Source organism: Kogia breviceps, chromosome 2, assembly GCF_026419965.1.
Source record: "Kogia breviceps isolate mKogBre1 chromosome 2, mKogBre1 haplotype 1, whole genome shotgun sequence".
Taxonomy (NCBI): Eukaryota; Metazoa; Chordata; class Mammalia; order Artiodactyla; family Physeteridae; genus Kogia; species Kogia breviceps.
The window spans coordinates 129597402-129612849 of NC_081311.1; the positions used below are offsets into that span (position 1 = coordinate 129597402).

General features: G+C 42.1%; 2 protein-coding genes across 22 annotated transcripts in view; one reads left to right on the plus strand and one right to left on the minus strand.

Moving 5' to 3' along the window:
* TANC1 (tetratricopeptide repeat, ankyrin repeat and coiled-coil containing 1) overlaps positions 1-8849 on the plus strand; it is a 234614-nt gene extending 225765 nt beyond the window's left edge. For 7 of the 9 annotated variants that reach the window (XM_059051808.2, XM_067026098.1, XM_067026101.1 and 4 more), the window contains 5 exons: positions 387-519; positions 1919-2010; positions 3661-3807; positions 4716-4816; positions 5486-8822. In XM_059051808.2, coding sequence (XP_058907791.1) covers positions 387-519; positions 1919-2010; positions 3661-3807; positions 4716-4816; positions 5486-6923 — 1911 coding nt within the window. In that variant the 3' untranslated portion in view covers positions 6924-8822. Of the gene's footprint in view, positions 1-386; positions 520-1918; positions 2011-3660; positions 3991-4715; positions 4817-5485 lie in introns of those variants that run through there. The other 2 variants (XM_059051811.2, XM_067026103.1) reach the window with 2 other exon arrangements.
* Positions 8850-11289: 2440 nt separating this feature from the next.
* Positions 11290-15448, minus strand: part of WDSUB1 (WD repeat, sterile alpha motif and U-box domain containing 1) — a 76410-nt gene continuing 72251 nt past the window's right edge. For all 13 annotated transcript variants that reach the window (XM_067026111.1, XM_059051814.2, XM_067026110.1 and 10 more), the window contains one exon: positions 11290-11469. In XM_067026111.1, coding sequence (XP_066882212.1) covers positions 11312-11469 — 158 coding nt within the window. In that variant the 3' untranslated portion in view covers positions 11290-11311. The remainder of the gene's footprint in view (positions 11470-15448) is intronic.

A 15448-nucleotide genomic window follows, 5' to 3' on the forward strand; every position in this document is an offset into this window, starting at 1 on the left:
CCTGCCTCCTAAGTAATTGGAGATGAAGAGGTGACTGTGTCTCGTCTCTGTGTCCTGGGAAGTGGGGTGAGACAGACAGGTGATAGCGTGCGTGTACTGTCTGTGGTCTGTGGGTGCAGAGACACACGTCCCGCCCTGGGAACATCCACCTGCCTGTCTCACTGCCAACATCAAAATCACTTTAGCAGAGCAGCTTTGAGCTGTGGATTGCAGCTCCTCTGCTCTGTTCTTTGTCAACTTCATTTCCCTTCTAGGATCCCATTAGGCCAGAAGCATCTGAGACCAGAGTGAAGCTAAGACCGCCCGCTCCTACACCGGCTGCAGCGTCGGGCAAGGTGAGGGCTCCTGCTACCCGCGCCCTCAGGGCCTGTGTCTCCCTTTTGCAGGTGCTGTACCTGGTCGACAAGGGGGCCGTGATCGAGCACGTGGACCACAGCGGCATGCGGCCCTTGGACAGAGCCATCGGTTGTCGAAACACGTCTGTAGTGATTACGCTGCTGAGAAAAGGAGCCAAGTTAGGTCAGTAAACTCTGCAGTTCACCAGCAAGAGGGAGGGTAGCTTCAGATTTTAGAGTACGTGAGGGACCGTACCCACCTGCTCCCAGGTTAAGAAGTAAGATGTCAGGAGTGTGGAGATTTTTTTTTTTTTTTTTGTCCCTCTCTAAGTCTCAGTTAATCACAGTCATTCAGAGTGTGTAAAAGACTCATATTATTACAGCCGGCGTGGGCAGAAAGCAGAGGCCAGTGTTGAAGGACAGCGGGGCTCTGGGGGCTCTGGGGACGCGTGGGAGCCACAGCGGAGCAGTTCCCGGGGCCTCTGTGGGGAGGGCCCAAGGGCGGTGGGCAGGAGCTGGAGGGTGGTTGCAATGAGCAGCGAGTGCGAGGGCTGCTGTCCAGGAGGGGTGGCTAGTCCGCTGGGAAGGGCAGCGGCAACCCTAGCACAGGTTCTGGGAGGGAGAGTTCTCAGGACTTCCTGGAGACGAGATGGGGTGACTTGAGGATAATGTCGGGGGCCGGGGCTCTGAGGAGGTTGGAACATGGCACAGGGTTCAGAGTGCGGGGAAGAGTGCCCCATACGGCACTGTCTTTTCTGGTCTCACGGCAGACCTTTGGCTGCCAGCAGTTCTGGGGAGGGGACTGCGATGAGGGTGGTGAAATGACATTATGAAGCAGCTCATGGTATCAGGAGCTGTTCTGAGCAGTTGCATGTTTTAACTTATCCTCACCTACCCTATAAGTAGGGAATGATGAGAGCATCATGTTACAGAGGAGGAACCCCAGACCTGAAGGTGGTGAATAGCTCCCCTGAGGTCATAGTGAGCGGCAGGTCACCTTGAACCCGAGTCCGACACCTTGAACCCGAGTCCGACCCCTGAGGCCGTGCCCTTAAGCGTTGCTCCCTGTGCGTGTTAGAGGCTGTGGCTGTGCCGTCAGCAGGGAGAGGAGGAGACACAGGCGGGAGCAGGGAGGCCGAGGGCGGGGACGGTGGGAGGAGGGCAGCAGGGCCAGAGCTGGCGACTCAGAGTGGATTTGGTGGTGACTCTGCAGCGAGGGTGAGAGACGCTGAGAAGCCTCGCCTCCACCTGCGCGTGGTCCTGACAGCGCTGCCGGGAACTAAAGAGATGACTGGGAAGCAAATCCCCATAGAAAGGAGGGGTGGCTTGTGGCTGCGCTGATGCTTGCGTGTCCCAGTACTCTTGTCCCCCCAAGTGACAGGGTATGCGGGGTGCAGCTTCCCGCTAAATGCTCCCTTCCCTTCGCTGTATTGTCACGGAGGGGCCTGCAGGACATGCTGCGGTGTCCTCTGCAGCTGGGTTCTCTGCTGTTTGTGGGCTTAGCTGTGACAGGGCCACGGAAGCGTTGAGCTCCTTTGCTCCAAGCCCGCTGGAATGCCTCTGAATGCATGTTTATTTTGCAGGAAATGCTGCTTGGGCGATGGCTACTTCCAAACCTGATATTCTGATTATACTTTTACAGAAATTGATGGAGGAAGGAAACTTGATGTACAAAGTAAGTGGTGTCGCCCTTTTCTTGTGATCCTGTAACAACCTATGAGCAGCCTCTTAGTTTGCAGTATAATGGATGTAGCTGTGCTACTGCACAGAATGCATATAGCTTAGCTAATAGAAGTTCAGGGAAGTGCTAACCTAGCCCTGTGCCCAGGCTTTGATATCCTCACAGCAGAATCTTCAATGTGGAAAGCACTCCTCTTTGTGTTTGAGGACCATTATTTCTGAACGAATCCTGTAAGTGTGACTTACAGCCTGAAGCCTTGATACGAAGGCAGAGGTGCTTCTTGTTTAACAGGCATATCCTACAGGAAATTCCTTGGTGCTTGGAATCATGAGACATGGGAAAGGAACACTCAGGAGACATTTTCAGAAGAAAAGAATCAAGAAATCTCCCAAGCCTTTATTATCTTAATTTTAATGTCTGTAAGCTTCTGGAGTTTGAAACTGTTTCTGGAGAGATTTTTACTTAAAATAGTCAAGTAATAGATAATACTCAGTTACTTAGGAGGTGGAATTAATTTCTTTTTCTCATTTTCCCTTAGAAATGGAAAGACAATTTAAAGATTAGTAAATTTGACTTTAAAGTAAAAATGTTCAAACCAACACGTGCAGTTTAGATCAGAGGGCAGTACACTTCATCTGGAAAGAGCCAGGTAGTAACCATGTCAGGCTTTGCTCTGTGGTCCCCCGTCACAGCTCTCTAGCTTTGCTCTTGTGGCACAGATGCAGCCAAGATAACACACAGACAAATGAGCCAGGCCGTGTCCCAGTCAAACTGTGTTTGTAGAAACAGGTGGCAGGCCGGCTTTGGCCCAGAAACCATAGTTTGCCAGCCCCAAGTTTAGAGAGATGCTCAGGCCATTTCCATAGATCATTTTTCTTTCCAGGTCAGTGATTAGACAGAATTAAAAGATGATGAAAACAAAAAACTACATCATGCCCATTTTAATCCTTTTTGGCATGAAGCTGCTATACTTTCTGTGTTTTAGTTTTTCCTTTTCTTTTTAAATAACAACAAATAAATAGGCATATAGCATGACCCAGCAGGGTTCCTGGCCTGGAATCAGTTTGAAATTGAGTTCAGAGTGTGTATTGTTGTGGCTTTGAAGTGGTTTTAATATGAATTTTGGTAGGCAATTATTAGCCATTTTCGACAGACTTCATACCTGCTGTGCAACAGAAGCAACAGAGCAAATGGATTTCTTTAGCCTTGAAAATGACGTGCAGTGCTGTGCTGAGTTTTAGAGCCCGTGCTTTAGTTCCTCTTAAAAGAAAAATTATCATTCTACAGCAGCCCTAGGTTTATCCACAACTCTACTTGCTTTAGGGACGGCATGGTTTTTCCATTTGATTTCTGTTACACTCTGCATTAAAGTATCTTTAGATGAGAGATCATCCATGAAATGGTTGTCAGAAATATGTAACAGAGAAGATAATCTGATGTTTTAAGATTGATGGTTATGGGTTTGGCAATTTACAGATCCCTTCCTGTAAACCCAGCTCTGGTTGCAGACGCCTAGGCGGACAGTGAAGCTGCGTGTCCAGGCCAGTTAGTGGACTGGTTCTGGCCGTGGCCTGTCCTCATCAGGATCTTTATTCATCTTGGAGCCTCTGGAAACGATAAATTTCTCTGATTTTTGAATCCTAGAAAGGGAAGATGAAAGAGGCAGCCCAGAGGTATCAGTATGCCTTAAGGAAGTTTCCTCGAGAAGGATTCGGAGAGGACATGAGACCGTTCAATGAGCTAAGGGTTTCCCTCTATCTCAATTTGTCTCGCTGCCGGAGAAAAACAAATGTAAGCTGGGCCCCTTATTCCAGTCCTTTAGCTCTTCTCACCGTGGTGAAGGCCTGCCCTTCTGCAGAAAAGGACAAATCATGAGACCTCCTGTCTGGTTTGTTTGCACTTTTCTCTGAACCTGGCGCACGGGGAGCTGCTTGTCTGGGGTGACCATCATTAGATCACAGCACCACTCACCTCCCAAGGCGTTGAGAGAGTGCACATGGACGTAGTTTCTCTGCCTCAGTGAGGACAAGCACATACAAACTGCTCCTCCACCGCTAGCGCTGTGACGAGCGGCTGTCCCCAGATTCAGAAGGAAAGGGCATCATTGTAAAGTTCAACACAAATGTGTTATAATCAGTGTTATTATATTTGCTCAGAGGGTAAGCCAGGAACTGGTTAATTTGTGATTAATTGTAGTTGACTCACAGTTAACTTGTAACTAGTAACTAGATTTGTTTCAGTGCCAATTTGTTTTTTTTTTTTTTTTTTTTTTTTTTTTTAAACTTCATCCTCCCTCCACCAAATCTGTGACCTGCCTGCTTCTATGCCCACGTACTCTGCCCGCCTTCCTGCTGCAGGTGCTGCAGTGTCCGGGCCCCTCTGAGGCTCCCCCTCCCCCCCGGGGGGCGGGCTCCCATCAAGCCCTTGCCTCTGTTGCGCTGCTTCCACCACCATTCTCTCGCTCTCTCTCCTGACTCACCGATTTTTGCTTCTCTGTGGGATTCTTCTTGTAAGAACATTAATAAGCTGTAACTCTCTCCTAACTTCACAACAAAAAAACCAACTTACCTTCCCCTTCGTCTCGCTCCAATTGTGCCCCAATTCTCTACTAACCTCTAGAGCAAAACTCTTATTAAAAGGTTGCCTGTAATCATGTTTCAGTGCTGCTTCTGACTTGTGTATTTAAATATTGATACCAGGACTTCGGCATGGCAGAAGAATTTGCTTCCAAGGCTCTCGAGTTGAAACCAAAGTCCTATGAAGCCTTTTATGCCAGAGCGAGAGCAAAGAGAAGCAGCAGGTACCGTCTGGGGTTAGACATGTGGCTGTGACTAGAGAAGCCTGCTTGTCTTTCTCTGACATCAAAGCTGCTGCTTTGACTTTGGGGGCTTCTGATGCATGAGCATCACTCAGTGCCTCCTCCCTTTTAATACTGAACAGGTAGCTTCCAGAAGGCTCAGCGGTGGCTGTCATTAGCAACAGCTAAACTTTTATTTTCTCCAGACACCTCAGTAACTATCCCCACAGTTGACATGTACCGCAACATAAAGTTCCTAGCTTAGTCCATGTTATCAGTGAGACCGCCAACTAGAGACGCCGGGAGGCGGCGGCGGGGAGGCTGGGTGGAGTCCATAGGTCTTGAGTTGTAGGTGGACATGGTGAGAGGGATGGGGAAGGTGACGTTAAGAGGATTCTGACCCCCACTGCTTTCTGCCTGCGCTCACCCCAGCCCAGTGGTCTTTATAGAGACAGCAGGGCCCCGGAGCCGCTCAGGTCAGGGTTAGAGTTCAGCACTCCCACTTAGCCGAGGAACTCTAAGTTAGTTCCGTGGGGCCCCATCCACGCCATGAGTGTGCAGAACTCACTCACCTACCTTCTCTTTTCTTTTGGCAGAGCTGCTTTATGAACAGTTACGTTCAGAGCTTGTTCTTACATGGCCTGTAATTATGTCATCTCTTTTAATATAAAGGCAGTTCACGGCCGCTCTGGCTGACCTGCGGGAAGCTGTGAAGCTGTGTCCCACCAACCAGGAGATCAGGAGGCTCCTGGTGCGCGTAGAAGAGGAATGCAGGCAGCTCCAGAGGAGCCAGCAGCAGAAGCAGCAGTGCCCGCCGCCAGCCCCCCCTGCCGACTCGGACCACGAGGAGGACGCCCCGACCCCCGGCCTGAACGACCGCTTTCACCTTGAGGAGGCTGAGGAGGAGGAGACTTCTCCACAGGAAGAATCCGTTCCCCTCGCTCCCAGGCCCCAGCCGCCCTCCTCTGCCCCCTCCCCATACATCCGAAACCTTCAAGAAGGGCTCCAGTCCAAAATGAGGCCGCTATCGCCACAGAATTGGCCGGGGATGAGCAAGCCCCCGAGGGAGCCGGTTGCTCAGCCGGGGCTGAGGGTGCAGCCCACCAGGCAGGCGCAGATCGTGAAAACCAGCCAGCACCTGGGTTCTGGGCAAGCTGGCGTGAGAAATGCTAGCTCGAAAACGCAGGTCTCTTCGCAGAATCCTCCCCCGAGCCCCATGCCTGGAAGACTCTCTGCCACCCCCGCTGCCGGAAGCAGAAACCAGCATCTGGAGGGAACAGGCACCTTCCCTGCGGGAGCAGCTTCTGGCCACTCGGGAGATCGGCTGGGGCCCAGCCCCAGCGCCCAGCTGCAGGCCAGTGAAGGTGATGCTGCATATCCTTTACCGAGTAAGATAAAAACTGCAGAGAGGCTTCTGTCTCGTGCCACCGTGGCTGTGGACGTAGCCCCTCTAAACCCAGGCGGGCCTGTGAGCTGCAGCGACGTGCGACACCCGGGTTCCCTCACCAGCTCAGGCTCTTCCGGTTCTCCGTCAAGCAGCATCAAGATGTCAAGTTCAACCAGTAGTTTGGCTTCAAGCAGCAGTTTTTCAGAGGGCTTCAAGGCCCAAGGACCAGATACTCGAATGAAAGACAGGGTTGGTAACCAGGCTCCGAGCAGCTCAGCTGAGCACAGGCCGCGCAGTACTCCGTTCATGGGCATCATGGACAAGACAGCGAGGTTCCAGCAGCAGAGCCAGCCTCCCAGCTGCGCCTGGCACTGCGCGGTGCCAGAGGGGCTGCCGACGAACACGCCTTCCACGGCTGGCCTGCAGTCCTCAAGCTCTGAGAAGCTCTCTCTCAAACAAGCAGGAGGATACAGTAGCCAAGCCAAGACCCGTTCTGTGTCTACTCTGGGTGGAGGGGTCCACAACGGGGCCCAGGGGAAGGAGCTAGAAGAAAAGAAGTGCCAAATTCCAGTCCACTGCCAAGACAGCAGGATAACTAAGACTGTTTCTCATGCGTATCAGGAAAGTCTCTCTAAACAGCAGTCTCACATCAGCAGTGAAGCCCACAGGAGTCACCTCCCTTCAGCAAAACCAAAGCGATCATTCATAGAATCAAATGTGTGAGCCATAAGGGAGACCCATGTGTAGTGCATGGAAAACAGTGTGTTGGCTCCTGGTAGTCATTAAATGGTTGTTTGTGAGAAAAATTACTCTTTAGTCATATATTTATTTTTCCCTTGGGGGTGGATCAGATGCCAGATATATTGAAAATGTGGGATTAAATTTCTTTGATAAATAGATAGAAGTCACCAGAAATGCTAACCAGAATTGAAAACTACAACTAGTTATGCCTATTAAGTTAAAAAATTAAGACAGCCAAGAACACATTAACTCATGCTTCTCTCTTTTGAAATTGTTTGGTTTTTATCACTTTTCTCCTAGCCTTTGCTATGTGGTAAGATCATATTATTTCTTAGATAATGTAATGTCTAGTGATAAGTTTAACTCATGACATAATATCCAGGTGATGTGTTCTGGAAAAGATGGAATTTTCAAGTCACAGTTCCAATGAGTCAAATCTTAATTTATATATATATGTACGTATACATACAGTTGACCCTTGAACAACATGGGACTTAGGGGCGCCGATCCCCCGTACGGTCAGAAATGTACAGTGTAGCCCTATGGAGGGTTCCACATCCTCGTATTCAACCAACCATGGATCATGTAGTATGTATTGACCGGGGGAAAAAAAAATCCATGTATAAGTGGACCTGCACAATTCAAACCTTTGTTGTTCAAGGGTCAGTGTGTCTGTGTGTGTGTGTCTCTGTGTGTATATATATATATATGAAAGACCTGAGTAATTTCTAGCTGAATGTGACTATACCTGTTATGTGGCTCACTTTTTTTTTAAGCAAAATACAAGAACATCCAAGTATTGTTCCCTTTATAGCAGTTCTCTTAAAAAGATTAAACACATCTCTGTGTTATGGTTCCTTTTTTTGGAACTATATTCCCGCTTCAAGGTGTTTTTAATATTTGGAAACAGTATAAACCATTTGGAATGATTGGTGGTTAAGTTGAATTTGGGCTAAAATACTAAGAATACAGCATTCTCGGTGACATGTAAATTAGCTCTGTTGGTTCCCAAACTGCTTTTATCAATGATAGCACTCCTGGAACAAGCCTTCCAAGGTCCTCTAATGACAATATTTAATTTGGATACTTAAGGTGTGTGGTTGGTTATTGCTTTTGTTTTATTATACAGTCATTACTTTATAGCCATATGTTGTATATATCATATAGCCACGTTGTATTCAGACTTGTAAATACAACTATTTCAAGTAGTTAATCTTAAAGTCATATATTTGCATGTTCTTTTTAAGCTTCGTCCATGCTGGTTATTGCACTGAACGATAATATATATGGCATGTTAACAGTATACCAGTAACAGCACTTTATCTCATTTATATGAACACCTTTGAGGTGCTACTTAAGTCCAAACTGATGTATTATTCATTTGTAAAGGTACAGGAGTGAACCTTGATTTAAAGGTATTTTTATATGAAAATGGTGTGCTATTGGAGGATGTTAAAATACTAGTTTGAGAGAGATGGGAGTGTATTTGTTTTGTATGTTGGGATGTGAAATTTATTTTCTAGAATTGGAGAGAAGGAAGTTCTATATTTACAGAATGTTTTAAAAATGAATAGTTGTAATGAAGTCCCTGTGAGCAAGCACCATTATGGTTTTGTACGAACAGGACTCTTCTGGTGTCATTCTCCATTTGTTTCTGAGTGTGTACAGTATACTTTGTACAGCTTTATCAGTCTTTTTTTAGAGGCGTTTCATGAGTTCTGCTATAACTACTATGGCTTATTTATTGTTTACTGTTTTCTTTAATATTTGTGGAAGTCTTACTCTTTTGTTATGTAGTTTTGTTTCTGCACAACTACTGTACTTTTCCATATGGAATAAAGACAATTAATAGAATTTGTTTTGCATTAAATGAAACAGTGGCTAAGGAGAGATGATCCTGATGTCAGCTATCTGCCTTGCTTAAATCCTGAGTGATTTTGTTATCCTAAAGAAGTGGAAAGCCTGTTTTTCAGTAATACTATAAATACATATTTAGTTTTATTTAATAATTTCAGAACAAGGGTAATGGCTTCTAGAAATCCCCAAACATTCCAGGGTCAAAATTAGTCTTTTTGCCTGAAATGAGAGGAACGCATGAAGAGCATTCTATACACTTCTCTGTTCGGAAATCCTGGTGCGTGGTTTTAGTGGTAACAGGGTATCTTCAGTATTTAACTCTCACTTTGGTGATACATACACTGAACTCTGTGCCAGTGTGAAAGTTCTTCACATTTCTATTATCTTTGAGTTAAAAGTATTTGTCTTTATAACCACATATTTCAGTTTCAAAGTAGTATGAATGAGTGTGAACATTAAACTGTTGTATTGTGATAAAATCCTGACTTGGAATCTTAAGCCTAAGCAACTTCAGGTTATTGTGTGGTTACTGCTATAACTAATAAGGCCAAGTAAAGTATTTTCAGTCTCTCTTGAAAGCCATATATTTAAACTAAAGGTAAAAATCAAAAAACTGGGTAGGAGGGAAAAACTCTATTAATAGATCATTCTTATTGGATGACTTCCTATGATGCTGCCAGTGTGAGTATTAGTAGAATTTATTATACGTTACATTATGATTTTGATTGACAGGTTCTTAGTAAAGGTATTTGGTCCAATTACCCCAGGAAGTGCAGTCTCCTTGGGATGCTACTGGTCAGTGCTGAGGCCAAGAGTGCAGAGAGGGGCCGTGTGGTGTCCTTTCCTATGGGTGAGTTTGCATTTGGTTTATTTAGTTTTTTGTTTGCTTGTTTGTGGGAAGGAGTAGCAGCTTAGCTTTGGTTGCTTTGTATATAAAAACAGATGCACTTCACTTTGTACACTGGCATCTTAGTTTTCAGCTATCAAGAAACTATCCTAGTGAAACGTAAAAAAGAAAATCACCTTCTTTAACACATTTAGCAAATAACCAACCTTTTACTGTGTTTTCTATCAATGACTTCAGTGATTTTCAGTAATTTTTATGTGAAAATCAGCCAGCCTTCTTTGGAAAATAAGTCTATTATTTTATCAAAACAAAAGATATCTGGGGTCCAATGGTGGGCTCTATCAATTTTACCCAGTCTTTTGTTTGTTAGATTTATGTTTGTTAGCATACTTCCTCTATAGAATACAACAGAAAAACACCTTCTAGAACATGTTCCCATCCTTTTTTTGTCCTCATGAGTAAGAATGTGAGCAGCATGTGTAGTATGAAAAAAAACCATACTCTTCTAATAGAGTATTCACAATACGTGAATCCCAGCTGTGACACAAAGGAAATAAAATTCAGTAATAATACATTAGGATGACAGAAATTTTACAAAGCAGCAATTACAAAGAACAGGTTTTTGGAGATTTCTGTGGTAGCTTTCCACCTTTCTGTGAACATACAGCATATTACCTATAAGTTTATAAAACACTAGAAAAGGCTGATGGAATAAATACTTACATTGATTTTTCCCTTTTATTTCTGTGTTTTTAAATTTCAGAACGACAGTGAGGATTCTGGGGGTAAGCACAGAATCTTGGTCCCTGCCTGCCCTTAGAGTTTAGTTCTAACAAGCTTTTCCACTAATGGCTTCCATTCTGGCAAACAACTTGTGAGACGAATGGAGAGTCAATACAACCTCAGCTTCCCGAACTTGAAGCTTTCTTCTGAATGTTTATCAGGGTGTTTTATTAGCTATCAGTCTATTGTGTAAAAATGTATAGTCACCTTAGCTTAAACTATTATGTGAGAACTTTTAAGAATTCTAAATTCTAAAAGGAGGCTAGTTTGCCACTTTATATGTTTCAGCAAAGTCAACTTGACGTATCTGTGATAATTTATTCCATCTAACTTGTACCTAGGTTTGGACAATGGGGGAGAAATCATTACTACCTTGCAAACTTAGAATCTAACAAAATTGTTCATTAAACATGTCAAAGTGATTTTCTCAATTTAGTCATAAACAAACAAATCTACAATTGTTTTGCTAAAAATTCTCTTTAGAAGGATTCCAAAGAGTTATCAAATGAACAGTTATTAACTAGGATTTATCTGTTATATTCTAGAGTATTCCAATCTTTGGTTATAACAGAATACGATCTATAACAAGAATAAATTTGAGCATGGCAATTTAAGGTTGTAAAACTTTACTTCTCTACAGGTTAAGCTTTTTTCACTAGTGTAAAAAGGCTTTTATAGTAAAAATAGAAAAGATGTTATATGTGTTACATAGTCCCTGTTTTAAATAATGAAAATAGCTAGTAAATAGTTTTTATAGGTAACTAAGTTTAAGAAGTTTACCTTTCTCCTTCTGTTTTGCTTTTAATAATGTCTGATTAGTATCTACACCTTTAAATCATTCAAATGAGATCACAGAAAATATAAATAATGCAATACAAAAGTTTTATTTTTGATGTGTCTCCAGCCATCGATCAATGGCCATTTTCAGAGTTCTATTTGGTATAAGTACCACTGAAGGAAGAACAAGATTTGTCATGGGACTTGTACGTTTCTTTTTGCTGATCCAATTTTCCATTGCTTCCTTTTCGTATGAATAGCCATCTAAAAACAAAACAAAACAAAACCACATAGACAAATTATTTGCAATGTAGGAAAGGGAAGTTAGGATTACTAAAATGGGTATTAAAAACTCCATTGTCAAGGCCTTTACTGTAATTTAAGTGGTAGTCTTGTCTAGCACCACTGCTCCCAAAATATTTCTGCAACAACATCCTAAATTCTACCATTTAAGATGCATTAAGATTGCACAAATTACCTCGAACAGTGTCAAAAAACTGAAAAAAGGACTGTCAAAAATTCAGATGTAGCACAAAGGAAGAAAGGAGATGAGCCAGGTAGAGGAAAGTGGTAGTAAAGCTACAGTGCCCTGCTAGTGCTGTCAGCTATGTGTGTCAGTTAATGTGGCTAAAGATGGGAGCAGAAAGCTCTGGGGATGACAAGGTAAAACTTTCCGACATGTTGAAAAGTCAGGGAAACAGATACCAAGAAATTATAGAGCTCACCCCACTAAGGACTTGACAGTAAAGGGATTGACTATGCCAAAAAAAAAAAAGATTCACTGGCTAAGGTTTTTCATACCACGTTCTTACGAACTTTTTTGCATATGTTAAGGTTGGAGGTTTTGCTTCACTACTTTTTTTATACTTGTGGCTTTCTCTTAAACTGAAAATCTTAGTTCCTAATTACATTTACGCATTAACCTATTTCTTTTAATCTTCAATGCACACAACTTTCAAACTAACAATGCCAATATATTACTAATGTAAGACTATGAAAGATTTTTAAGATTTCTTTCTGGCTCTTTCTGTCACCAAGATAGATCCACTAGGGTTGTCTAATTGAAATCCTGTGTTTGACAATCACTTGAAAAAAACAAAATTTCTGATTATGTTACTGGACATATAATGTGGTCCATTTGCTTCCCGTTTTATCCTCCCAATTTTTAGAGACTGGTTTGTTTTTCATGATGTATTTTAACATTTAAGTGGTTTCAAAGTAAAAACTATAAAAACAAGTCACATTAAGAGTCCCTCGGTCCAACCCATGTTCTCTCCCCATATAGGTAACCATGTATGTCAGTTTCTGTTTACCCTTTCCTTTTGAAAATAAAAGCAAATGTATGTGTACACACACAGCGCATATACATTCTTACGTAAAACTTAGCATGCTCCACACTATTCTGTATCTGGTTGGTTTGTTTTTTACTTAACTACACCTTGCTTTTTCATTCCCCCACAGTACTCCCCTGTATGGATGTATTGATGGACATCTGGGTTATTTCCAATACCTTTTTACAAATAGTGCTGCAATGAACAGTGAGTGTTATCATTTGGGGGGAGATTCTAGCAGTAGGACTGCCGCATCAGAGAAAATGTATACAATTTTGCTAGAAATGCTAGTACTTCCACAGGAATTCTACCATTTTTTTTTCCCACTAGCAATGTTGTTTAGACTGCCTGAATTTTCCCCAGAGCCCAACCAAGAGAATATGCTGTCAAACTGAGTTTTTACCAGTCTCTCATGAGCAATGGTATAGTGTATCAAGTAGTTTTATTTTATTATGAGGGAGCTAGAACATTTCTTCATATGTTTGAGCCATTTTCTTTTCTTTTTCCTGTAAACTGACCATATTTTTGGTTCACTTTTCTATTAGATTGCTCTTTATTTCAAAAGAAGATTTATTTTTGAGGTATAACTGACAAACGTTTCAGGTGTGCAACATGATTATTTTTGCTCTTCTTTCTCCAGATTGCTTTGGTTATTTGGAGTCTTTTGTGGTTTCATACAAATCTTAGGATTTTTTTCTGTGAAAAATGCCATTGCGATTTTGACAGAGATTGATTAAATCTGTAGGTTGCTTGGGTAGTATGGACATTTTAACAATATTCTTATCCATGAGCACAGAATATCTTTCCATTTATTTGTGTCTTGTAGTTTTCAGTGTACCGATCTCTCACTTCCTGAGTTAAATTCCTAGGTATTTTATTCTTCTTGATGCAATTACAAATGGGATTGTTTTCTTAATTTCTCTTCCTGCTAGCTTGTTACTAGTGTACGGAAACACAACTGATTTTTATATAAATTTTTGTTAACCTGCAACTTCATCGAATTGGTTGATTAGTTATAATAGTTTTTTGGTGGACTCTATAGTGTTTTCTATATATATTACATCATATGCAATAGAGACAAGTTTTACTTATTTTCCAATTTGGATGCCTTTTGCCTAAATGCTCTGGCTAGGACTTCCAATGCTATTTTGAATCAAAGTGGTGAGAGTCTGCATCCTTGTCTTGTTCCAGATCTTTGGAGGGAGAGATTTCAGCTTTTCACTGTTGAGTATGATGTGAGCTGTGGGCTTGTCATATATGGCCTTTGTGATGTTGAGGTAATGCTCTCTACGCCTGCTTTACTGAAAGTTTTTTTTAATCATAAATGGATATTAAATTTTGGCAAATGCTTTTCTGCATCTCTTGAGATGGTCATATGATTTTTATCCTTAATTTTGTTAATGTGATATATCACACTGATTGATTTATAGACGCTGAATAATTCTTGCATCCCTGGAATAAATCCCACTTGACTATGGTGAATGATTCTTTTAATGTATTGTTGAATTTGGTGTGCTGATACTTTGTTGAGGATTTTTGCATCTATGGTTATCAATGATATTGGCCTGTAATTTTTTCTTGTGGTGTCCTCGTCTGGTTTTCTTAAGAGTAATACTGGCTTGTAAAATGAGTTTGTAAGTGTTCCCTCCTCTCTGTTGTTTGGAAAAGTTTGAGAAGGATTGATATTAATTTTTTTAATGTTTATTTCCTCCATGGAATATGAACACTTTTCAATTTTTATACTTATTTCTTTTGGATTTTGAGTCCAGGTTAGGAAGTATCCCTATTTCCATGTTATCAAGGAGTTTAATTTTCTTCTGGGACTTGTAAAGGTTTCATTTTTAATATGTCTAATTCATTTGGAATTAATTTAGATGTGTAGTATGACAGATGACGCCAGTTTTATCCTTTTCCATATGACTACTTAGTTGTCAGAATACCCCTTTTTAAAATTCCTTATTTTTCCCACTGATTTAAAATTTCATTTTTATCATTCACTAAATTTCCAAATGTACTTGGATCAATTTCTGGATTTTTAAGATTTTCCATTAGTCTGTCTATTCATGTGCCAATCTCACACTGTATACTTTATAGAGACTTTATAACATGTTCTAATATCTGGTAGGGCTCTTTGTTTTTTATTATCTAGGTTATTTGTTGTGTGTTCTTTCCAATGGAACCTAATAATATTTCTAGGAAAAAGCCTAATAGTGACATCTTGCTCATGATGAGTCTTCCTATCAGTGTGCTATGCTTTCCATTTTTTTCCAAGTAAACTTTACAGGGATGTTTTATGGTTTTCTTGATGTTGTTTTGGTAAATTTTCCATATTTCTTATGTCTAGTGTTTTGTTTTTGTTCTTGTAAATTGTCTTCCATCATACCTTTTAACTGCTTTTTGTTTACACACACACGCACGCTCGTGAAGGCTATTGATTCCTCATTGATGTAACGCGCTAAATGCTTATTAGCCCTATTAGCCTATGGTGCCTCAGCTCCCAATCCATATGTAATGCTGAGGACTCGGCATGCTGGGAGCCAGGATACTATAAACCACCTTTCTGCTTTGCCAGCTGGCTCCTTGTTAAAACCTGCAATAGGATTCCTCTAGAAGGAGACAAAAACAAGGTGAAGGCTCCTATCAGTGTTGTGCCTGGTCATGGCCCTTTATCTGGCAGGGGTAACTGGTTATACTCTCCAAATTTTTATTTGCTTCGTTGAAGGTACTGCCCAAACCTCTTACCCTTCCCCCTTTAGAGAAAGAAGCACCAGCTGGGTAGCTCCCCCTTCTTAGAAGCCTGAGTTCTGGTTCTGAGAGACCCACATGAAGTTCTAATAACCTCAACTCGTTCCCTTTGTTCCCTGAGTCCTAGAGAACATAGATACTTTCTGCAGATACTGTTACCACCTTTT